Source organism: Mycteria americana, chromosome 9, assembly GCF_035582795.1.
Source record: "Mycteria americana isolate JAX WOST 10 ecotype Jacksonville Zoo and Gardens chromosome 9, USCA_MyAme_1.0, whole genome shotgun sequence".
NCBI lineage: Eukaryota > Metazoa > Chordata > Aves > Ciconiiformes > Ciconiidae > Mycteria > Mycteria americana.
Window position 1 is genome coordinate 33,295,310 of NC_134373.1, and position 26,349 is coordinate 33,321,658.

General features: G+C 38.8%; 1 protein-coding gene across 1 annotated transcript in view; it reads right to left on the reverse strand.

The window, feature by feature from the left end:
- Nucleotides 1-357: 357 nt before the first annotated feature.
- SNX4 (sorting nexin 4) overlaps nucleotides 358-26,349 on the reverse strand; it is a 35,748-nt gene continuing 9,756 nt past the window's right edge. Inside the window, 12 exon segments of the mRNA XM_075511716.1 lie at nucleotides 358-2,279; nucleotides 2,605-2,719; nucleotides 4,097-4,242; nucleotides 5,035-5,134; nucleotides 6,399-6,488; nucleotides 10,615-10,680; nucleotides 12,201-12,262; nucleotides 13,814-13,886; nucleotides 18,472-18,527; nucleotides 22,454-22,501; nucleotides 23,617-23,766; nucleotides 23,843-23,981. Of these exon segments, the coding sequence (XP_075367831.1) occupies nucleotides 2,232-2,279; nucleotides 2,605-2,719; nucleotides 4,097-4,242; nucleotides 5,035-5,134; nucleotides 6,399-6,488; nucleotides 10,615-10,680; nucleotides 12,201-12,262; nucleotides 13,814-13,886; nucleotides 18,472-18,527; nucleotides 22,454-22,501; nucleotides 23,617-23,766; nucleotides 23,843-23,981 (1,093 nt within the window). The 3' untranslated portion in view covers nucleotides 358-2,231.

Below are 26,349 nucleotides of genomic sequence, written 5' to 3' on the forward strand. Positions count from 1 at the left end.
AATTATCCTTAACCCACCTTTCACCCAATTTCTTTCAAACTACGCAAACCCTTTTCAAATGCATCCTCTCTTACCTAGATGAAGACATGCATGAAATTCAGACAGCTAGTTCTGTTTGGGCAAAACCAAAGCAGGGATCAAAGCTGGCTTGTAACAAGCATCTAAGTTTGGCCTTAACACTACGTTCTTCACCTAAAAGGCAAATAAGGTAGTTGTGGGCAATTTACTTCTTAAATTTTAAACCCAAGTTTGGAGGCCATTTGAGAGCTAAGATGGACAAGAACCGATTTCAAGAAATTGAACAGCAGTTGTCAGAATTAGGAAGACAGCATTTTTACAAAAAACACATAACAAAAATATCAAAGAGCAATTTTATTTAGCTTATTTGGCACAAAACTTACAAGAACTGTTTTGTTCCCTTCTGAAATTTAGTACAACTAGCAAGGAAAAAAAGGCATACTAATACATTTAATAAGCTGTACAGCAAGTGAAATGTGGAAAGAGGCACCAGAAAGATCTACCAAAAATCAAAGTGCATGAAAAATACCTACTCTGAGCGCCTCACGGTATTGTATTAAGGCACCACTCCTTTAGAAGGTTTACTGAATACATCAAGTGTGCAACTTCTTGGTTTGGAATGTAAGAGTCCTTCAGCCTGTATCGCAACTGGATACCGCAACCTCTGAACGGAACGCTTCTCCTTGTAAATGTTCTATGGAGCAACCTCTTTCTGCCCAACATCATCTCAGCCAGGAGCGTCACTGTCGTATGCTTTGAAAAAGCCAACATAGGTTATGAGAGTGACCAGCATTTTACTTCAGAGTTTTAAGCTGTAGTGTGTACCAGGCCTACAAATTCTTTACAATGGTTTTATAGAAAAGAATTGCTGCAGAGACAAAAGTAACATGGGGCATATTTGTAACTACGTTATTGATAATTTATCAAATGAACTTTTAAGGACTTCCTGGAGTATCTCTTAAAAATAAAAATCCGAGTAGTGTTATAATCCAGAATAATTAAATACGCTTTTCAGAGTTTTACAAAGCTTTCTTTAGGACTAGCAATCAAGTCTGACAAATTCCACAAGACTTCAGGAACTTTAAGTAAGTATGTAGCAAAAGCCCAATATTAGACAGTGGTAAGTGTTTTTCATAATTGGGAACATTTAATGCAAGTACCTGTAACTGCAAATCATGTTATACTGGTGTATATGTATACACATATATACACACACACATATACACACACTGAAACATCATTACAAGAGCCAAACAGACACCTTGGTTCGTTGTGGATTCTGCACGTCACTGCCCTTAAGTACTACCGAAGTTGCACCAGGTTTTTTATTTCAGCATCTTCATTAAGAACTATTCTTTTAAGAACCAAACCGCTTCAGTTACAAGAAGAGGTACCACAGGCCAGATTCACATCTAGTGTAAACAGGTTCCAAACAACCAAACAGAAGTTGCATCCGCTTCTTACCAGCTTTGACTTTGGTTTTGCTGCTCAGCTGGATCACCAGTCTCCTTTACTTGCAGGAAGAAGTTTGATAAGAAATCAATGCCCATATCAAAACTTAAGTGGGAACCAGTAAATGCAGAATATTGTATCAAACCATTGTACAACACCTCTACTGTAGAGAGTTTCAAACATCTCAGGAGCTTGAGACTGCTTAACCTGAACTCTGGAAAAGCACATTTCTCTATGGACATGCAAAGGCATTTAAATATGAACCCTAGGCGTTACAGTATTTCATTTTTTGCCCTCTTATGGTATAGACCTCAAGAACACAACTGTGTGTCCCATTATAAAACCAAAGCACCCTTGAGCATTACAAATTCTAAACAGCAATGGCTGAAAAGAAGGGCATCTGGAAGTGATCTACACATTACAGAGCATGGTGTTTCACAAGTCTCAGAACAGTTCATACTTTCTGGGATAACTTTCCCTATACCTTTGCCCCAATACAGAGCTGTAATTTTCAGTAACTCTTTTACCCCTGAATTATTTGCTACCACATATAAAACATGCCACAGAAGTGGCAGTCAGGGCTAAACATTTAATAACATGTCCTTTTTGTCCTTTATTAACAATTACAATCAGCAGAAAGAAAAACTATTCACTCATTTATTTCATGATTTATACGTAAGTCATGTAGCAACTTAACATTGGTGTTATACATTTGTGCTTCCGTTCTCTGGCACTTGGAGGAGGAATTCATTTCCAGATAATCACATCTTGCTGAAGCATTCCTTTGCATTTGTCCAAACTTGAATTCCCTTTAAAAAAAGTTAAAAATCAAGAGGTGGAAATGTACTTTGTTTGCAAACCTCATCAACAGACTTTCTTACACAGAAGACTCTTGTAGAGTCCCACAAAACTTCACACAAGAATAAGGGAGAGACCACACTGGAATTGGACCGCACTGCCTATTATATATCAACATCAACATGCGACTGAGTTAGAGTAGGACAGAATATGTGCGAGGTTTTACGCTAGTGAATTCCAGCCTTCTGTGACTGCAATGTTCCTAGTTATTGAAAGTGTGCATCTGATCCCCTGTCGATATGATATATACGCTAGCCTGGCCTTTCACAAACATACCTTTTTGCACATGCTAATCTGCATAACAGCATAGCTTATAAGCGCCTCCTTCAAATCGTGATTCTTTTGTTCTTTAAACCGTTCAATGTCAGCCCAGGCACTTTTCACAAAGTCTCTGGAATTAAAAGCAATATTTCTGTTAGTGTTTTACATGTTCCATCCTCAGCTGATCTTCCTTCCTCTGAACCCTCACCAGAGAAGCTATGCATGACAAAGCGCTCCATCTTTCAGTCAGTAAACCAAGTTCTGTAGTTATTATGCATCCCACAGTGTCCTCATTTCATAATTGGCACTACTACCTAATTCTCCATCTTCTTCTTAAGATTTTAATCTAAAGAATCAGTTTCACAGAATGTGTTGGGTTGTTTGTTTTCCATTTTTTTTTCCTCCAGTAAGCATCACTGCCATAGAACCAGCATAATTCAGAATATACTTTTCTGTTGGGGTAACTACGTATCTTTATGCTAACATTCAGCACACAACATTGCACATTTCTTTGTCAATTGTCAAGTCAGAATCTTGGTCTTTCCAACGTGAAAACTCACTTGTCATCAGGATTTGAGACACTCAAGTACAACAAACATTTACAATGCAAATTTGACTTGGACAATTCACTTCAGGAATTAATTTTGTTGGTTCGGTGATGTGTCTTCAGGTCTCCTTAACTAAAATGGAGGTAAATTTCTGTAATTCATAGCTTTCATCTGTGCTGGACTATACATACAAGGCAAGTATTCACTTGAAAATTGCTTCCAGAGCTACAAAAGCAGATCTCCCATACTTCTGTCAAAATGATTAAGAAATGGCATTTACCGAGTGTCTTGTTGTTTTGAACTATTCATTAACTAGTCTTATCTTTCCAGCTCTAATCCTAACATATTACCCCACGTTTACCCCTTGTGTTATACGATGAATGCGTTCTGACACAATCACATTGCTTTAGGAATGTTAGTTCCTGTTTTTGATGTTTGCATTCCTGAAGAAAATTTCATTAGAGCACCGAGAAGCAGTTACTCAAACACAACAACTCACCAGAACTTCTAACCTCTTTCAAACAGGAGTTAGTTGTCCCCCATATGAGAAGTTGCAGAACATAAGCTCAGGACCCATATGCATAAACCAAACTAAATACTATATTTGAAGCAAATCAGCTTTTGAGTCTTAGGCTATTCAGCTGCAGACCTGCAAGCCCACCTGCTAAACATATTACTAGCTGAACATAAAAGCATGCAAAGTCAGCCATTAGAGTGGGCTCAGTAACTGGGAAAGTCATCAGGTTTTACATATGCCATACACTCAGACCAGAAGCTAACTGCATGTACTGTACTTTATTTCACAACTTGCAGCTGACAGGAGCTTTTATAGACAGCTCATAAACACCAAGAATATATTAAAAACACTTATAAAATGCAAACACCTTAAAGAGCATCCAGTCAAGGGCTTTTGCTAAGACAAGCCCTATGTTTTCTTTGAAAAAGTCAAGCCCATTTACCTGCCCTCCAGATTTTTAGACTTAAGTTGTTCTTCTCCTTCCTGTATCTGCTCTTCTAGAACCTTTATCTTGGCTTCCCTCTGCTCAGGGGTTTCCTGCCCGAAGAGCTTGCTGGTCATCCCTTTCAGGGAGAATGTTCTCACAGTCTACAAAAAACAAAGACACTACGTTTGGGATTCCTGAGCACAGCCACAGGACATTATGTGATTTTTACCAGCATTTGGGCTTATTCTTATTATTCAGCTGATTTTTGGCTTTAACTTCCATTTCATGAATGTCCCATTGATAAGTAGCTATAGAAGGTATGGTGGCTTATGTTAGGCCGAGCAAAGTAGGGAGGAAGTAATTTCATGTTCAAACTCTTAAGGCTAGTCTGTGGATAGGACCAAAGTGAGTCATTCCACAGGTAACCTTTCAGAGCAATTTTCTTACTGAAGTAGGAAAGAACTTAAGTGTTGTGTTCTACATAAGAAAGAAAAGCCATGAAGTAGCTGCATATAGAGCATCAATAGATCCAACAGCAATATTAAGAATTCTAAACACTTTTTTGAAGTTACCACTTGGAAGATAATGTTTTAAGTAACATTATCTTCCATATAAAAGGGACTACCACATATCAGTAATATCCACCTTTCAAAAGGCAGAGGAAGCCTTTCAGAATTTTGACCTTTAGAATAGAGTTGTTTGTGTTATTCTGCTCAGGTCACATTTCCTCCAACCATTTACTTGCTCAGTATTCAGTAAAAGAAGTTTGGTACAAACAGCTTATGTCACCAAGAACCAAGTTACTTTAAACCTCAGATGCCTACAGCTCATATGATACTGCTTCTCATAAGCAGCAGCCAGCATGTTAGTGCCATTTAAATGTCATTCTAAGTAACTTGGCTCAAATAAAAAAAATAAAAAGGCATCTTGGAGAACAAAGTGGAAAGACTTACTCCTGTTGCCAGTTCCTCACACTGCTGTTTCTTAGATGTTAGGTCCTGTGCAGCCATTTCCAAGTCATATTGCATTAGTTCGTGTTTCCTGCAAACTGCCCTGAAAAGTAAGCAATGAAAGATCTGTCACGTAATACTTTGTTTTGCTACATCTCCCTCCATTTAAACTTTACAAATGGCATCGTGCTTTTTTTTGGCAGGCAGCACATTCAGTTATTTATCTAGCTCGAATTCAACAGTCTTATCACAGAATGCATAACTCTGCAAATGCTGTAGTTCAGCAAGCCTGGATCAAAGTATAAAGAAAGTTCTTAGTACAGCAACATTCTGCTCTTCTGCTCCTCTTTTTAGACTCGTTCCGAGACACTCTCAGCAACACAAGCCCTACCACCTACTTAAGGACACCACTAAAATAGTTTTATTTAAAATATGTTACAGAAAAATCACAACTATAACAAAAGGTACCTGGAGATGGTACCTGTCACAGCAGTAATGTATCAGTCAATCATAAAATTCTTCACAGTTTATTTTTTTAAACAATGAAACAAGAAACTGCGCTCCTAGATTCATATAGCGCCTTTCATCTGGAAAAGAGGAGTTTCCTCTGACCACCTGCAGTAAGTCCCAGTCCTGTGTGGGCTGACAATGCTACATCCGTACTCCAAGGCCGGATAAACGTTCATCTCCCAGGAGAAGCTACTTGTGCTCTGGGTTCCCACACAGCAGCCATCGCACTCGCCAACCCGATTCTCAACAGCGCTACCGAACCTCTCCAAGAGGTCTGGAGCCAGCCCGTGGACAGCACAGTAGCTTTAGATGCAATCTTACAGCATAAAGCAATTTACTTTTGTATCCACACTTGTAAAGGAGGACTGCCCTATAAAGGCTAATGTAAAAATAAGCAAATAAATTAAAACATCAGTATTGAGCTGCATGATACTGCACAGCAGGTGAAAGTTATATAAGGGCACTTTGAAACTTGCTGGAATTTGTAATGGCTGTAGCAGCTCTGTTTGGCCTATCTCATTTGAAAGCTGAAGCTTTCAGCACATTGGGGCACTATTACACCAGAAGCCAAGGAAACAGTGTAACCAGAGGAATAAACAGCATTACCTTTCACAGTATACCGATTTTAACATTTCTGTCATTTCACTGTTCATCAGCTCAGTTCTAATTTTTATTGCCACCCACATCACAATCAAATATGAGTAAGCAAAATAAGAGGCGAGAACATGGAGATTCCACAACATTGAAATTTCTATTTCTCAGAGAACAGAAAAGGATACCAAGCTAAATTCAACATCAACACAGTGTTAGAGGAAAGGACTATAGCTTCCATTTGAGCTATACGCTTCTGTACATACCGTAGTGCTTCCGCATAGAAGAGATATTCTTTCAGCTGATCTGCATAGTGTTCCTCTTCTTCCAGTATGTCATCAATAGAAGCTGCATATCTGGTGAAAGACAGCCATGGTTAAGTATCCTGTTCCTTAACTTAACCTTTAAAGACTACACATAGAGTAACAAGGGAGGACACCTGTTTGACAGAAACACTGGTCACAAAGTAAAAGACTGAAAAGCACTTCTAAAAAGGGTTTTTTCTTTCTTTTTAATTAAACTCTGAATCAGCAAATATAAACACTCCTGCAGGCCTGTTTCTTTGGTTGTTACTACAAAATCTATCATAAGTTTCCTGCTGAAGATGAGGCAGTTTTTATTACAGGAAAGTAAAACAATTTATTCCTTTTCTTCCGTGGACTGCCAATACGGAGCACCAAGGCAAAAAAGACATGGTGCAGAAGAAATCCTGCAAGGCTTAAAAGCATTAAGGCATAGGAACATGAACATCATACCTTCTGAAAAGCAAAGAGGCAGTATTTAAAAGGCTGCTTTCATTGTCCGTTATTCAGCCCGAGTACAACAGAACTCACAGCAGTGCTCTGAACACCGCAACATTAAGTCCTTCAGCTCCTTGCAAGTGTGTTGCTTTGTCTGCTGTGTAAGTCAGGCATATCAATTCAGAGCAACAAGGAGTTTAAACCTGCCTTTTAGGGAGAAATCTGAAGTACAAGGGCTTGGACCAACTCTGTAGCTCTTGCATTCAGTAAGAGTTTTGTCATTTAGGCTGATGTCTCCTAAAAATGGCAAAAAGCACTTTCTTTTCCTAGTTTATATTGCTTATTGGACAGTATTTAGTAGGTTCTCACTAACCAAGATGACTGTGCTTGAACACATTTGCAGGGACAGGCCTACAGCTAAGAGGTAACGGCACATCTCACTTGGCACAGTGACAGAAACAGGATGCCACTTTAGCAAGCAATACAGGGCGTGTGCCACTGGAGATAACCAGAATGAGTGTGATCCCATCACAAATGCCTTCATCTATTCTGCCAGCTCAGTCTGGGTTCTCAAGTATGTGGCAATCCCTTGCACAGCTGCAGGCTCTCTGCAGCGAGTGTATGTCTATGCTTGTCTAGTGACCAGCACAATGTGACCCAAATGTTAATTACAGCACCTCCTGGCTTTAAAGTTTTTGCAAAGTCTGAGTTTTTCCCTTTCTTCCTTTGCCTCTCCAGTAACTGGCTCTATGGAAGAAGAGGCAGAGTCTCAAGCTGAAAGGGAACTGGTAATGTGACTTGGGAGAGAACAAGAAATCCCTCCTGCAAGCTCTAAAAGAAGCAACTATATCGCTTAGACCCCTAGGAACTTAAGGGAGACACTCCTGCTGAAAGTTATCATCATCCTCAGGCCTGCTCAGTAGGGCATGTGAACTAAGGCTCTTCAAAGAGGGAATGGCTACTTGCAGAATAACTGCAAGAATGTGGAGCCTGAGGAAAAGTTGTAGACATGCCCATCTGTTCAAGTATGAATTTTGTAAGTTGGCAAGCAAGATGAGTTGTTTTGATGCTCTGCAAAATCAAAGACATGGCACACCCAGAAAAAGCCCTACCAAGGCTATTGGTGATAAATATTAACATATGAAGTGACCAGCAACAGCAGATCAGTTTAAGTAGAAGGGATAAAAGAACAGGCAGAACAAGAATTCATATTATGAATCACAGTAAGGAAGAAGTCCAAACTGTTGAAAAAACATACTTGTTCTGAAAAAATCCTGCAGCCACACAGGTCATAAGTGGCTTACCCTCTCTATTTTTAAGTTCTGAAGTACAATAATTTTAGTATAGTGGTTAGATTTCTCAGGGCAGTAGATGGACCACATTTCAGTTTCAAGTAAGTTCTAAGTTTAGAGCAGTGCTATAGCTCATCTGTGGCAGAACAGCCCTCAAAAAAACCAAAACAAAAAAACCCCTCACCAAACAAAAACCCACCTTACCTAGACAGGGTTTTCATAATGACACGTAAGTTTGATTTGAAAAAAAAGTAGTAAGACAAGCTATATTTCTGACTGCCTAAGCTGAAGTTTAAATACTGGTTTGTCCTGAGCAGGTAGACAAACCAGGGAAAATCTGAAGGAGAAACTCTGCAGTAAGTTCTAAAGGTACCTAATATGTTCGCACTCTTCATGGGAATCATCAACTAAACCCCTGTTTTAATTTAGACTGCTTCCACCTGTAATGACAGTCTAGTTGATACAGAGATAAAGGGTCACTGATTAATAGCATAAAGGACAGAAGTCAAAGGTCTGGCGTTTTTTTCTTTCATCTTTTAAATGACAGAATTACAGACATTCACTTGAGCTTTCTCAGCATACTCTGTTGTTTTCTATCATTTTAGCAAGCCTCATCCTGTTATAAAACACACACTCAGAGGTGCTTTGGGATGTCTTCTCCAAATATTAAGCAGTTTTAGATCATACTAAACAATAACAACTCAAAAGTTTAAATAAACATCTAGTAAAGACTACAGCATATGGGGTAGATAGAGAATAATTAAATTAGTCTTGAAGTTTAACATCTATATTAGGCAACGGTCTTGAAGTAGCTTTCTGTTGCAATAAACTCCTGTCTAATGTTATGGGAATGGTAACTGGACTGGTAAGTTATACTTTCAAGAGATCACAGATATGATCCTTACTGGTAGGAGACCACAAGGGTCACTGAATGAGTTCCTGAATCTCACAGCTGCTGCTTCTTGCTTGATTGTCACTAAGAGATTATTGTTGTACAAGAGTGCCAGAGTAGAAGAGATGACAGACAATGAAAGCTACCTCACCCTTCATGCAGTGATTAAAGTTACCCAGAAACATTGCCATTACTCTGGATCTTTAACCCTAACTGTGTTACAGACAGAAATATTAGACATCTTGCATGTGTGAAGAGGGTTCAGCCTCCTGACTGAGAAGCAAGACCTACTTCTTTTAGTTGGTTATGCATTTCTAGGTGTTTGACATCTTAGTGTGGTGTATCTGAACCACTGAAAACCTACTCATGCCTCTAACTCCTCTGTATTATACCATGTTTTCATAATCTCTTCAATTTGTTCATAGTGCAATAGGTGCTTAACATTGTATTCCACCTCTACTTCAATGATGTTCTTCTGAAAGCAGAATGCATTCTCTATTTCTTTATTCTCACCAGAGCCCTCTGCCTAAAAAATATTATAGTTTTTTTTTGTGCAAACCACCATGTTAGCCAACACACAGAAGTGTGAATAAATTATTCAGAAGGGTTCAAATTCATAAAGATCTGATAAAAACAGAATTATTGTGAAGAAGCTGAGGGCGGAGTTTGGCATGGCTCTTCAAACCCTTCCACTTGACAACATAACACCAATAACAACCAGGCAGTAGTACATATGTCAATCTGCACTGTAAACTAAAACTGATAACTTTACTTCCACACTAATTACACTTTATCAGTAAAAATACTGTACGAGGAACTCTCAAACAGCTTCCATCTCTTGCTGGAGTTGTTACTTATCTGTACTGCGTGATTATAGAAGAAGAATCAGAGTGATGAGAAATTATACTGATTCACTTACTATATATGACTACCTGAAAGCAGAAAGCATGAGCCTGGAATACCACTTCTGTGAGCACTCTGAAGTGCTAGACTCTTATTTTGAAGGCTGTGCTTCGCGTACTCTGCCAACTGACTCAAGATGCAAAGAGGGAGGATTCTCTACTTTATTACATCCAGTCAGTATTTGTTTCAAGAATCCATTGCAGTTTTGGTGCTGATTAATTAAATTTCTTAACTTTCTGTAATTAAGTCCAAATCTGTGTACCACCTACTGCATGGTACAAAATGCTGCTATCAAAACCAAACAGATCTCATTAGACCTGCAGTACATTAAGGTTGTATTCCACCAGTTTCTCGCCTAGTAGCTTAAAAGAGAAACTGGAAGAATTCCAAACACTTCTACAATTTCAACATAATAATAAAAAAAGAAACCCCTCTGGTTCTCCTGAGACCTTTTGAGCTACTTAATACAGTACATGGATGCTAAAATTGTGCCTGCATCCAAGTCACAGAAACACTGTATACCTAAAAACAATGCACCCCCAACTTTCTCACTGCACTACTTGTATGTACTTTGGGGTTGAGGGAAAAGAGAGGAAAGAGGGAGAGTTCTACATCTGGCTTACATCAAACTATCAGATATTCAGTCAGTACTTACACATCCATGTGGTGGCCAGCACTCTGCAACCCATCCCCCATCTCCTTTTCTATTGCACTCCACTCACTGTAGGAAAAACAAACGAGAAACAACATCACACATGAAGGGTAAGGGAAGTTAATAAGCTGCATCCTGTATATAGTTTCTTTCCAGGTGACACCTGAATGGAAACTGCCTCAAAGTTGGACTTGGCCAAACTGTTTTCTTCCTCTAAGCAGCAACACTGACAATGTGGCAAGGCTATTTACGGCACTCTGTTAAACAATTGTCCCAGCCACCTAAACCCATCCTCACAAATACACTTAGTTTGGGATTGGTTTTGGGCAGAGAGAGTCTTGTTTAAATAGCTAAAACTCAATTTAAAAAAAAAAAAAAAAAACCAAATACCCCACCCCAAAACACTAGCAGTTAAAATGGGGGGGGGGGGGTATTTTCTAAAACAGAATTTGGTCTAACATGCTCATCAAGAAGAAACTAAGCTTTCCAGACTTGCAACACATCAGCTAGAAGCCTCTCATTCCAAAAACCAGAAGGTGGGATTTGACATTTGCAAGCATTTTACTGCTCCTGAAACCGTTTGCTGTATGTTGTTTTCTATTTTCATAGTAGACTGCTGTTTAGTTCTATTCATTAAAAAAATATCAACTTACAACCATCTCATTACTGCCACTACTTATTCACATTATGGAGATCATTTAGATAAAGAAGGAAACAGAGCTACAATAAAGATAGCAAAAGACTTGTTCTGGACACCCAAAGTATGTGCACTGCCATTTTAATTGTGTTCTCAGCTTTGTGAAACCTTATGAGATTTCTTAGTTACAAGAATTACATCCACAACTCTTTTTACAAGAAAAAAGGAGGGGGTCCCCTTATATTTCACATAATTTATGTCTAATGCATCTATTCTATCCTTCACTTTTTCATAAACATTCCACTCTGCTGATGTTGACATTTGTTTGTCTTTGTGTTATTACAGAACTACACCTAATTTCACTTTAAAACCCCCAATGAGAAAGACATCTGCAATCCATTAACCCAGAGAATTAAATTTAGCACTAGAACAGCGTGTAGAAGCAGGAGGTTTCCCTTAACCAGAAGTTTAGATTCTTTAATTCTCCAGTGAGATGGAAAACTTGAGCATGCAATTCACTCATATAAATCAAAAAAAGATTGGCAAATTCACCTAAAAAAGGTATTAAAATTGGATAGATATAGTTGTTGATTTTTAACCCTTAAAAGGGCCTAGAAGCTTTTCAGAGACAACTGCATGAAAACGGGTACTAAGTTACTTTCTGAAGAAAAGGAATGCCAACGCAACAACAAAAGCCCCAAAGGTCTGGAACACAAACCAAAAGCTAAAGTCTTCCACTTGAGACTAAGCTCAGCAGATCCAGAGATCACTATATCCAACAGAGAAATCTCATTCAAACTGCAATATGAAGTTTTCCAAGGCAGGCATTTAAGCGTTTCAGATATACTTTTCAAAAGCATAACAACATAACCAACAAATTCCCTACTCTCTCTCTCTCTATACGCACATCTCTCTCTCTATGTACATATTTAAAAAATGCATGAACTCTTACCTGAATACTCTTCCATAGTTGCCGTGGACTTTATAGACACCATATAGCCGGTCTGCTACCCTCTAAAACATTATTTAGAGTAAATTTTTGGTCATCAACATGAAGTGCAATTGCTTTGTGAAAACCCACATACAAACTTCAAGATAAAGCCTTAATATTTTTATACAGGTAAACAAGATTAGGCCTAAATCTAAATCTAAGCCACTACTGAAGGAAAAATAACAGCATTAAGTCTTTGAAGACTGAGGTCACAGTCAAGGCTATACTGAAAAGTAATGTTTCAAGTACTTCTTTGGAAGCACCCATGTACAGGATATACCTACGGAGACCAGAAATAATCAAGTTACCTTCAGTTTTTGATAACCAGATGTAAGGCATAGCCTCCTTTACCCTTATAATGCCAAATTTATATCCACACTTGCTTATTTAACATAAAGATGGCAAGACAAAAGTCCCTCCTATCACCAAGACTGCAGGGAAAGCTTCAGTAAAATTCTAACAAGTGACTTGATTTTTCCATCCAGTTTTTTCCATCCATCTCAGTGAAACAAAGGAAAGGAAATGAGCTATCCATTGCAGAACTTATTGCTCAAGCTAGATATGTCATTTCAGCTGTTTGGAGAGTCAGTACCTGCTACAGCCAGCACTACAACGCTGGCAACAACCTCAGAAGAAAAGACCACATGTACACTCTGAAGCGTGACTTGTAATCCTGATAATGCCCTCGTAATTGTGATGTACCAATAAACAAGACTGAAGTTCGTTAAGAGTTACCGTTACTGGTCTGTCAAAGCAGTAAGAAGGAAATGTAAGCAAAGTGCCCAACAGATCTCATGCACATACAACCCTGAGAAAAAGGCACTGTCAGTAGAACATCAGAACCTCAGCTCAACAGGGCAATCAATTACTGTCCTTTCTGCTGCACAGTTTCCATCAAAAATCAAATCCCTGTTGAACACACTAAAAAGCAGTATCGTGCTCCTCATTATTGGAATTGTAATTTCCTATTTCCTTTTTGTGACTTTTAAAAATAAAATAAAATAAAATCTTTCATTCTCAACCCATAGAGTATCTTGATGCATGACATAATTGTTCTTATCACTAGAAAGAACATTATTCATTACAGATCGAAGAACAAGCCAAAAAAAGAAAAAGCGTTCTGGGAAGCATACACGCTTCATACTACAAGCTCTGGAAAACAAAGTATTATATGTCTGACCAGAAAACTGTGTTTTGGGGCCCTTCCCAGCCCAGACATCCAGGAAAAGCAACTTGTCTGCTGAGTAGAGAGAAGCAGACATCTCGATCCTCTTTAAGACACCTCCCTCTGATATGTGACCATCAGGGGAGAGTGCAGATTAGCAACATGCATGTGTTTGCTCCTCCAATGACTGTCAAGCTCAACCACCACATTTGGAACTCTTTCCCCACAAACCCGTACAAAGTCAGCACCCTCCCCTTGCCATCTCCTGCCCCACACTCCAGAGCCAGACTCTCTCAGGCAAAACTGCCCCTATTCTAGAGCACATATACCAGTTCTCTTGACTAAAGAAGAAATACTGCCTTAGAAATAAATTATACTATTTGTCATGACACACATGGGAAATACTTACAGCTCTGACTCGCAGAAGGTGTGATATGACAGACTGCAGTTCATCGCTATAGTGTTTTAGCTCAGTAAATCTCCTGGGAGCAGGAAACAGATAGTACATCATTAGCCATCATGAAAGCAAGCTTTCACAGAATGCAAGATAGAGCCACAATGCCACAGCCAGCAAGACGGAGCCTGGATTATGTTGAGGTGGAATTAGCTGAAGACTCCTAAAGAAGTGACTGCAGAGTTTAATTTCCCTAAAGCGAACAACCCAACACTTGCATAACTGCTATTTTTTTGTGTAAATGATGACGGTTCAGAACAATTTAAGAGACACCGTTTTATGAAATATAAGTAGTTAACTGAAATTACTACATCATTGTGCTGGGTTTTTTTTAAAAATGGGATTTATAAAAGCAAGCATGAGTGAATAGGAAAGCTTCAAATAAGTACAAAGCCAAAATCTGCTGAAGCATACATACTTCTTAATAAAAACGTGTTCACATTTCTGACCTGACAAAGATACTTTACTTGCAAGCTGCCATCTAGCCAGTTTTGAGTATAACCTTTCAGAAGTTCAAGGAAGCATTCACAATTATCACAATTCCTCTAAGGCTAAGCCATACGGTAACTGTAATAGTTACATATGAAACCCTACTGAGACCTGTACCTGCACAGGAGTCACGCAAGGCTAAAAGCAACCAAGTCGCTACATCTTAGGAAGGTACCAGTCAGGTAACCCATTGCAGGTGACCACGTGCACACTGCTAGCCTGCCACTACTGAAGGAAAGAGGCATTTTATCAGCCACCCCAGTTAAGCCTTGGTAGTAGTTTAAGTTGATACCTTTAGCTCATGCTAATCACAAAGCAGAGGCAGCTGCCACAATTTTGCTAGTGACAGGTAACCAATTAAACCAGTGCAACAGCCACTTCTGCATACATAAACCCTCCTTATTACACACAAGTCTAATTCATGACCTACTTTGGTACACAAGAATGTATTTCATCCAGATGGGAAGCCAGAAAGAACTTTACCTAAATTACTAAACAATGATCTGAAAATAAACAAACAAACACAGAAGAACAGAACTAGAATTAAGGAATGGGAGACTAAGATTAGCCTTCCAGGTTGATGTTCAACCATAAAAAAAAAACAACCTTCACCCCTCCTCCCAGCTCACGCACACAGTCAGGCTTTGTATTTCAGAATAGTTTGTACCCAAGAGGTCTTACTGAAATGAATCAGGTCACTTGTTTTGGGTGACCAAGTATGAAATTCCAGGGTTTTTCATTTAACACCTCTTCTTCCCCTGCCAGGAAGTCTTCCCCTAAAACATTCTCCTCCTTACATTCAGGAAGTAGGAGCTTTATTACCATTTCTAATATTTTTGATCTCCAAGGAGCATCTTTTATAAGATTATGACACACACAGGGTTAAAGTACATAAAAAGATTTAAAGGCCAGCAGAGAAACTGTATGGGAAAAATAAATATAGTCATTGATCTGCACAGTGGGGTTTAGAGAGCAATCTTTTCAGTTTACACTTTATAAAATATGCACCAGGGCTGCACGTCAGACAGCTGCAGACACGTACAGTGAAGACATTTGAAATAATTGAACTAAAAACAAAAGATTAAAAAGCATGCCTTCAGCTCAGGAAGACTCCCATTTCCACTCCAGAAATTTATAATGAAAAGTTTTATTTATCCTGTTTTGTGGCAAGAAAGCTTTCAGGAATGTCGTACTCCCTGAAGGCAAGAGTCAGGAACCTAAGAGAACTTTCAGTATGCTGGACTCCAGCAGCAATACATCTTCTCCTGTGCCAATTCCTCCTCCATTAAAAAATAAAATAATAATTAAAGAAAAAAAATCACCACTTCAGAACCAAGCTGTCTTCTTTTTATTATCTCAGAAAAGCATAAACCAAAGTGATGCTATTTTTTGCCCAGTCTTCTGTGAAGGTTGAAAATTTTACAAACATAATTTTTCAGGAAAAACTGTTTTTAAGAGACTGGTGGTATTGCAGATCAAAGGTTTATTCCTCAAGTATTTGCTTAAGTCCTGCTCACTGCTCATGTAAAAATATTACATAATTATAAAGTGTTTTCCAAACTGAGTTTGGCAAGGCACACAAAGGGATGTTTACTTTCCAGCGCATCATAACAGTAGAAGTGTGAAACAAGACATTGTTTTGGCACTCTGAAGCAAGACTAGCACTTTTCCCTTGGTTTTACTGGTTCTGCAACATTACCAACAGTCTAGATATTTAACTACGCTATTAAGTAGAACTTCAGATAAAAATGAAGAACAGATCAGGTCACATTTCTGTAGGGGCACCACCAGGCTTCTTCTCAAAAATATCTTTTATGGTAATGGCAGAGAAGAAAATTTCATTTACAGTAGACTGCATTTCAACATAAGTTATTTACTTTGTGCATTTTACTTGGCAGTACTCCTCCCTACATCAGGGAGGGCAGTACCATTTTCCTGTTTTGTGAAGGAAGATATTACAAGAATAGAACTGTTCACTAAAGAACAAGCCATTTGTCCAACTAACTAGACAAAAAAAAAAGAGGAGTTTTCTTTTTAAAAAAAAAATCTGCCTTAGGAAAGGATTTTGTGTTTCCTAAAGAAAGCTTTCCCCAAGAAGAAAGCTATTGTTTTGATTAAAGTACAGAAAGAGGACAAGAGGATGGGTGCCATGAGGCCAAGTTAGAGAGGTCTGCAGTAGATACAAATTTACCTCCAAGTACCAGAATACCATATGTTTATCACCGTATAATTCCATCATTAAAGATATTTATTGCCTCCCACAGGAGGTTTAGTTTCCAATCTACATTTGAACTCCTAGAGCAGCTTCGTTTCAGCTGTTTAAAGCTCCTCAGGTTGCTCTAAGCTGAAGGGTACAGCTCCACTGTGCCGCAAGGCAATCCAGACTGGGAGTTGCAGCTATTCTTCACCTGAACCCTTCCTGGTCCAGGAACCTGAAAGCATACACTCCACACAGCAGTCAGATCTTTTGTTTCAGCAAGGTGAGCTCGCTGAACCCACTTTAGCACCCAGTCATACAAGCACCAAAGGTAATGCAGAGGGGTAAGACATCAGATTCTGGGCAGCTCAAGCTAAGGATGCTAGGCAGAGCAAGGCACTATTCCTCCTGTTAGGGCCACACATGCTAAGCTAAAAGGCTCTCCCTGAATAAAAAAAAAAAAAAAAAAAAAAATACAAGTTATGCTCATCAGTTATTTATTAAACAACTTGTGTCCAAAAGTTCAATTTGGAAGCTATGTAGCTGGCAGAATACAATAGAAAGCATGTGCCATATCTCTTAAGTGCTGTGAAGTCTCTATTGAGAGAGATACACTCAGGGACTGTTTTTGTTACAAGCCCTTCCTCCTGTTTTCCTTGTATTAACTCTTTTCCTGCTTTTTACCAAGCCACTTCTCACAACAGCTTTGCCTTCTGAAACATTGCTACCTAGAAAGATAACAGTATATTCCTCATCTCAGCCTAACCAGTCTTGCCCACCTCTGCCTAGAGGCAGACTACTGGCAAAGTTTCCCTGCTGTGAAAGCAGGAAAAGCCAACTCCTACTAGCCACAGACGAAGATGGTGGAGGATGAAGCATTCAAACAAGGGGCCAATTTCACCTATTGCTACTGAGAGAACTGCTGTCTTTCGATCTCATTCGTGAATGTTATCTGTTGTATTAACCCCTAGCTAAAAGCTTCCTTGCTGCCACAGAAGGCTGCAAAAGCAAACAGAATAAAAAAGGAGGGACTGCACCAATTCACAGATAAGTCTATAAAGAGGTTCAGAAAGGTACGTACCCTCTAACATCCTTAATACAATACCCATAGATGCTAGGGAAGTACAAAGGGAACAGACAACAGAAAGCAGTCAGGGACATGCACTCTCCCTAAATATCATCTCCTATTGCCACTATTGGAGAGCAGATGAACCCAGAAGGGCACTTCGTACTGGTCTCCATTGCTTATAGATGGCAAACAGCAACATCTCTTGACCCTATGGCTGCACACTAATGTTTCTAACTATCACAAGAAGTAGAAACTCATTTTACCCTCCTCACATCGCCTAGGCTATGATGAACCTCCTGCTATGCACCCTTACACTTCTGAACATTTTTTTGATCTAGCAGATTGCTCTAGTGCCTGTCCCAGAGCTTCCTAAACTGCAGAGCTGAACTGACCTCCAGACTTCCAAAAGCATCTGTGAAAAATTGGCAGCTTGACGAGAACTATGAACTGCAACACCAGGGTGCGTGCATCCAGAATTGTACACTAGCAGATTTTTGGAAAGACCTACTATCAATCTGTATTCTGTTCACGCTTGGAAAGATTTCTTTGCAAACAAATATTAAGAGGTTCTTTTTCTGGGTCTGGTTTTTTTTCATTCCTTCCTTTTAATCTAGCTAAAATGAAAGACTCATTTTGCATAAAGTGATGGCATTTTTCTGAGTGTTTCCTGTTCCTAGAAACAGGATTTTTCAAACCTTTTCACACTACCTCCTTACTGGGCTTCTGTTAAGATTTGAAGTGCAGAAAGATAATTTTTCTTTTCTGAATTTATTTTAAGGAGATAGAATATTCTGTCATCTGAAGTTATAGTTGTAACTGAAAAAGAGAAAGGGAGGGAGGAAGGATGTGGAATCTTACTTGTCTGGGTTTTTCACTCTGAATGTTGCATTAAGAGCTTTTAATCTGGAATCTGCCTGAAAAAAGGGGAAAAAAAGCTTTGTTAATTTAATGCAATTAAATTCCAGTGACAAAAAAAAAAATCTCAGCCTTCTGGCAGCACCATTAGAAAAAAATCCTGCCTTCCTGGCATATTTAAATCTTCAAACATTGAACAAAGTTGACACTAGCTGCCCTGCATGTCAGATTTTTTTATTAAAAAGTCAAAAAACTAAGCTATTTTTGTGAACTAGGATGTAAACAGTATCCACTAAAATTAAGCTGGTATAATCCAAATCCCACAAAAATAGTCCCTTCTTAAAACGTTGCACAAATCATGGAGTTAAGATACACAAACCTACATTCTTTTTAGATGAAGCAATTAGGTAACATAAGACCATATGGACAAACTATTTTATATTTTTCAAACCAAATAAAACCGGTGGTAGAGTGACCTCTATATGCTCTTTATTACTAGGAACAGTTCCCCAGTGAAATCAAAATCTTATATATGGTGTTCTCTTATTTTATGACTGGCTTCACAGAAAATATGTAATTTGTATATCAGAATAGAGCCATTTTTAATGCAATGTTCTTTTCTATAACAGAACGTATATAAATCTCTACAGAAGAAAGCTCAATACCTAATTAAAAAGGTAATTGGCTACTTTACTTTTTGAGATGTTGGTTTACCAATGACTGCAACAGCAGTATGGAATCTCTCTAAGGAGGGTTTTTGGTTTTTTTCAGTTTAATTGAACATTAAACTATGCAATGGGTATTTACTCTTAATAAGACACCAATACAGATGAGATACCCCAGCCTCATCCAAAGAGGTCCCACATCACCACTTTTCATTTCTATATGGCATTTTACATACAGTTCACTCAGGGCTCATCTATACTGCATGAAAACTCCAACTCAGGTAAAATGGCTGGAGTTCACTTTTGATCAGAACATCCCTCTTTTCATTGAAAGAATAATAAATAACACATCTTGTGAGGTGTATAGATTTCCTATAGTGTACTCCTTTAGCTAATGGATTGTGCCACAACTGCTAGCAGTAAGTTACTTCAGCAGTACTTGTTAGTGCTAGCGTATGACACAGGAATATTTTGTGCACTGTTACGGCCAACTCAAAGCTTGAAGAGCTATTTTGAATTTGACAGTAAAAGGAACACAGTGTTTTCCCAAACCAAGAACGGAGTCCTTCCTTTAGGGCCCTTTCAGTAACTTCTACAAAGGAGGCAGGCACAGTTTGAGGCTGTTCCACCTCCCACTGCATTGGGGCTGAGCAGAAGATACCCGTATTTGAATATCACTGCAAGTTCCTTTCGCCTGGAACCACCTCTGTATCTGGAGGACACTTAGGACAGCATCCAAGTTGAGGGAAAATCAGTTTCTTTCTTCAAACTAGGATGAAAGGTACTGATGGAAATCTTGCTAACTTTAGCTGTCCTTCCAACCACCAAAGAACCAATAAAAAACATAGTCCACAAACCAAAAGATAAGTGAATGAAACCTGCAAGACTATGACTGATATTGGAAAAAAACATGTTCATTGTCACCACTATGTGCAGCGCTCCTCTAAGAATATCTTGCAAAGGGAAGACAAAGGCAGCACGGGGAAGCATGTCCAAGATAGCACAAGGAACACAAAACACTGCAGTAACTCCAATCCAGCCCAGGCTTTATGTTTATTCAGAGTGCTCCTCAGGCTTGTATGGCCTTGGACCTCCACTGCTCTATCCCCACAAGTCATTACACATGCCAGTTAGATTTCAGGTCATTCAGACGCACCTATGCGTACTCCTCACACATTCTCTAACAGGACAGACACCACCTAGGTACACTGACGTTAAATCAGAGTCCTTCCCTCTACGTAGCTATTTCACAAAATACTGTATTTAAGTTCAAGCAGCAGGCACCAAAGCCTTTTGAGTTTGTTGGGACAGCATGCACATTCAACAGGTTTACACTTGAAAAGGATCACTTCCTACATTACAGTTATAGGGCAAGATTCTGCCTTTTGTTACAGACACATGTAGTGCTCTGAAGGAAGGGTTCAGTAAGTACACAAGCACTGTCAGGCAGGAACCAAGATCCTGCCAATGCTCAACCGTCTAAGTAGGGTTATTTCCTTCTTGCCATTAACAGCACAGTAACTCCCACACACCACTTTTGAGCATTTTCACCACACAGAGTTACACCATTAGAAAAATGTCTGTCCAGTCTTAAACTTGATTTAAGACTAATATGCACAAGCATTTTAGAGATTAATTCCCCATCAAATGAGGTATAGTAGAGGAGTTTTCAGACAGTTAATTCCTACTATGATCCTATAATCATTTAAGTAAACTAAAGAGAAGGGGGTATTTTCTCCTTCCTAAAGGAAGGGTTAAAATCCCAAGTGACAAATCCCTTAAAGAATAAAATTAAGTGCTGGGGGTGGGAGGGAGGAAAGGCATGATTTAATGATACAGTTGGCAGAGTAAACAAAGTCTCCAACATCAACATTCAACTACAACATGCTACACTGCATTAATGCCTAATTTAAAGTTTAGTTAGCCTGGTTCAAACCCTTTGGGATAAAAGACACATCCTGCTTTAATGCATCGGCAGCAGAGACAGCAGCAGCACGTAAACCAGTGGTCTGTTTCTAGTCTAAGACATGTAGTGAATAGAGGTTTGTCCTCCAGTGTAGTGCTAAATAACCTCCAGCCTTGAGGGGTTTATACTTCAGATGTTGAATAAAGGAAAGATGCTTTTTCCCAGGCTTTTGCAAAAAGTTAATTTTCTTTCCTAAGGAAACAGGAACTGTAAAAGGGAAACTATACACACAATCAAATCTAGAAGGAAAACAGGACTTGCTCATCTCTCATTTAATCTACAATATGGTTTCAGGTAGGCAAATATTCTCAGCATTCTGCTGTGAGTTTTCTTTCATACACACACCACTGTGTGCACTCCTGAACATACCCTACCACTACAAACTTTCTGAACTCCTATGAGCGTAAGCTGAAATAAAGATGTGTTGACTAGGAAAACACAGCTTGAAAGCTTTACATTTTTTGCATTATGAACACTAGCAATATGCAAGCCCTACCATGATGGAAGAGAATTATTGTCAAGTTAAGTTATCAACATTAAGTGTCAGTATCAAAGCCCCTTGGACATTGAGGATAAGAGCACCAGTGATTTTCTTTAGCTCTCACTATTCAGAATAATTCTTCATAATCCACCTAGTTTTCAGTTGTGATTTCATGAGGGTTGATCGCATTACAATGAAACAAAAGCTCAGTATTTGTCCCCATATAGTGACTTGTCCAGACACAGCCCAGCAATGTATCAGCTTCTCACAGATTCTTGTCCTGTACAGACACACAACCTTTGATCATTTATTCGTGCAAGTCTTCCACCAGTTTACCCAGCCATGAACTCACTGATGCCAATGGGGATAGTACTACTTCAAGACACATTCTGTTAAACAGTTAAGGGGCACCAAATCCATCTGTCTTAGTCCCTTTCACCAACTTATCCTTGTAGAGAAGTCCTACAATTCAGACCCCTTTGCTTGTCCTTTTTTTTTTTTTTTTTGACACCTTGCACCTCTTACCAGGTTAAATCTGATGCCCATCTTTAAAACAATGCTACACTAAACTGACGACATACAAAAGCACTGCTATGGGCTCAAGTTTGTTGGTTTTAAAGCTTATAAGGATCATAATTCTGTATTACTAGCAGAATTACAAGGTTGAGCATCAAACACAGGCACATATTAACAAGCCTGCTAGAGAACTTAACAACTGAATTCTAACCTATTACATGCTAAAAACACCACTGTTTTTTGTAGTTACAAGTATACATAAACCAATGCCTTTAACTCATTCTAACAGCAAACAGCCTTTCATAAGGAGTATTTCTGTGTCACAGCAGTCATGACACAAACAATTACAGTAATTACCTTTAACTGAAATCCAGTCTCATTCACCATTTCTTTCCATCCACCTTCCTAAAAATATAGGAAAAGAACGTTCAGTTAGAGTGATTTGAGAGTGCCACAGTTTTTGCAAGTCCCTATAACAGTCCCTGTATCAGAAGAGCTTCTCCAGTAAGCCTGGGTTCTGCCGCAGCTACCCTCCCCATGTCTTTTCAAGAATCCGGGTTAACAATAACATGTCATTATGTTGTGCTTACATACTAACCTCCCTCAAAAAACTCTCTCCTCCTCACTACTCAATTACCTCATTCTATCAACTGGGGGCAGGAGCCACACAGCTTTGTCTAAAGTAGCAGGTCAGCTCTTTAGAAAGAAGGGTAGTTATCATCTATTGCCTATTAGATTATCAGCAGCTCCAAGGACCTTTGCAGCTTGAGGCAGAGAGCATACAGAGAATATACAGGTGACAACTGTTTACAGTGCACATGCAGTCACCTCGCTCATGTGTAGTGGTTGGTTGTCCACTGTTTTCAGTTCCCATGCACTGGTTCATCTACACACTATACTGTGCTGCGGTAAACATATCTGCTCAGTCCACTATTTGGGAATCTCTCAAAGTACAGGAAAAGAGAAACATACAATACCTTCTAAAGTTGAAAACTGCAGAATGCAATGCTTTAGCTGACAACTGGATCACACTTTTGTGATAAGACATTGTACTGGTTTTGGACCAGGACACATATGAATGGATCATGATTCAAACCCCAAAACTAAAGAAACCATGGATATCCAAAAAGTGAATTGGAAGCCAGTACTGTCTCTGCAGCCAGCAGTATAGCATGCTAACTATTTCAGCTTTAGTCCTAGGGAAGCTTTCCCAACCAACACACATTAAGTTCCCAATATACTGTTCCAAAGAGGTGGAAATTCTCTCTTAGGAGCCTTAAAACTAGACTGGAAAAAAGTCATAAGGTACATTAGAAGGCCAATTGTACAACTGCAGTGGGCTGTTAAGAAGTTTTTAGATGGACAAGCCTTTTCCACCTCAAGTTTATTCACGTTGTCTATGCTTCTTCTAGACACAGAACAAGCTATGAGTCAATGGGAGGGAAGAAGAGCAAAAGGACATTATCTTAAATAAACAATCACTAAAGAATGTATTTAGAAAGCACATCACTTTACTATACCTGCGTTAAAAATGAATAAAAGATTTTGTCTTGGCAAAGAACAGGATGTGAAGCCACACGTAACAAGAAGTTTTCCAAACCGATTCTTCTTCTTTCCACAAAATCTGGATCCATATTATCTGCTGATAGCTTATGCCAAACAAATTCAGCCTATTTAAATAGAAGAGTGTTAATAGTAAGTAAGTAACAAACAATACAAAGCAAGCTGCAGCCTCAGCTTCCTTACCCTTTTTTCTGGCAAAGGTGGAACAACAATATGTGGATAAGTAACTGACAAATAATTTCTCAACAACTCAAATTCACTGTAACGTCGCCATAGGGAGTCCACTGGGGCACACTGTCCCTCACTCTGGGACTCAACAGCTCTGAAAGATAAAACAACAAATTTGAGCATTAGTAAGCTATTGCCTTCTCCCTCATACCATCAGTACAATTATAGCAAAGGCCCTAAAACTAGTTACCCAGTAATGATTACTCCATAACTTGCCCATAATCTAAAGTAACCTCAATTAACTTCATGTCTACATACTTCATTTAAAAATATTTATAATTTCTGCCTGATAGTACTCAAATTTTCTAGGAACACAGGAAAAGTCAATGCATTTTGATCACGCCACAAGCAAACAGGTAGGTCACAGTCAAGTAAACAGTCACACAAGTGACTTAGTACACATCGCTACAGAATTAGACATATTTCTCTTGGAACAGTGTTAGGCTCCAAGCCAGCACGATTTCATGAGCAGCTGAAGGATACAGAGTATTACAAGAAGGAATTTACTATTCAATGGGAAAGTCTTCACTTCAGAGGATAAAAATTGTCTTGCCTGCAACAGCTAGAATAGTTAAAAATATAACTTTAAAGATATTAAGAAATTTTAAATATTTTTAGAAAAATGTAGCAAATTTCAAAGCACTTCCAATTTTTTTTGTTCAAAGTGTTCAAAGTTTTATATTCAAGGACTAAGGACATGTAGTCTAACAAACTAGCTAAAGATAGGGTAAGCAGGTACAAAATTGATGCATCTGAAAAATTTGTTGAAAACTTAAAGCCAGCATCACCTAGCAAGGGCTTAAAGGATTTTATGTTACTATAAAAGGAGAAATCATGGAATATTATAGGATTGAAAAGTAACATAAAAACTTGGAAAAAAATCATCCTTCATACAAGACATTTAAAACAACAGAAATACTTTGCAATATCATAAAATAAGCATCAGGTCAGTAACACTTCTTGGCAGTTAGCATATGCCAGAATAAACAGAGAGACAATTCAGATAAGGCACTTAACAGAAACCAGTGATGTCTGTGTCTACCTTAGTTCTTATATTAAGTGACTAATTAGCATACAAAGCACTGGCATAAACCTACATGAAACAGTATTAACTATGGTATGAGATTATCACAGATTAGTTAATAATCTAATGTCTGCATGTCTGTAGTCCAACTCCCTTGCTCAAAGCAGGCTGCTCAGAGCCATGTCCAGTTGGGTTTTGAGTATCTCCAAGGATGGAGACTCTACCACCACACTGGGCAACCCATTCCCATGTTTGAACACCCTCACAGTAAAGAGGTTTTCTTACATTTAAATGGAATTTCCTATATTTTAATTTGTGGCCATTGCCTCTTGTCCCCTCTCTGTGCATCACAGAAAGAGTTTGACTCCATCTTCTTTACCTCCCCCACCAAGCATTGATACACATTGCTAAGATCCCCTGAGCTGCCTCTTTCAGAGGCTGAATGACCCCATCTCTCTCAGCCTCTCCCTGCACGTCAGATGCTCCAAGCCCGTAACCATCTTCAATGGCCCTTCACTGGACTTGCTTCAGTATGTCCACATCCTTCTCATACTGGGAAGCCCAGAACTGGGCACAGTAAATTATGAATTACAAGTACTTACTCATATGGTGCTCAACAGAATAGGGTACTACATTATTTCTTCCAGCACAATTCAGGCTACACAGTTTTTGAATTCATAAGAACTTTCTGGAGTAAAGTTTTAAAAACATCTAAATAGCACACAAATTATTGGGTTTTTAAGCTATTCTTGACCTACAAGGTTGGATTTCTAATGACCTTACTGAAAAACAAACAATCCCGCTCCAGAGCAGCCCCAATTATTTGGTACACCTAAACAAAACACAAGAAGCCTTTGTCATCCATTTCTGACCTCTCATTAGAGAGGAACAGCCTTGCTATATCCTTGTTTAAAAAAAAAAAAAGCATGGTTACATCTTGAGGTTGAAGTAATGTAATACAGACTTATGCAAAAGGAATTTTTTTAAATGAGCATGGCAGAACATACCTGTATATCTATCCTTGCCTTGTTGAAAGGACATTTATTCCAGGTGACTGAATTTGTAGAAAAAAAAATTCACAAGGAGGAAGAAAAAAGGATATATTCACAAGCATTCAACACAAACTGCTGCAGATTAAAACTGTTTAAGACTGACTTAAGAATAAAAGGTGAGCACACTGCTGAGAGCCACTAAATCGCACTGCCAACATCCCACAGAATTCTTCCTTGTTAGAGTACTTCGATTCAACGAAGTTGCAACTGCAACCACAGAGTTTTGAAGAGGGTAAGCTCAGCTTAACGCTAGGCTGACAGGCTGTGCAGCATTCCTCCCTACATGAACGTTGCACAATTTAAACATTTCAAGAACACTTCAGCTAAAAGCAGGTATCTAGTGATTGTACTATTGATGAGTTGGAAGTAAATTTAAATAGACAAAG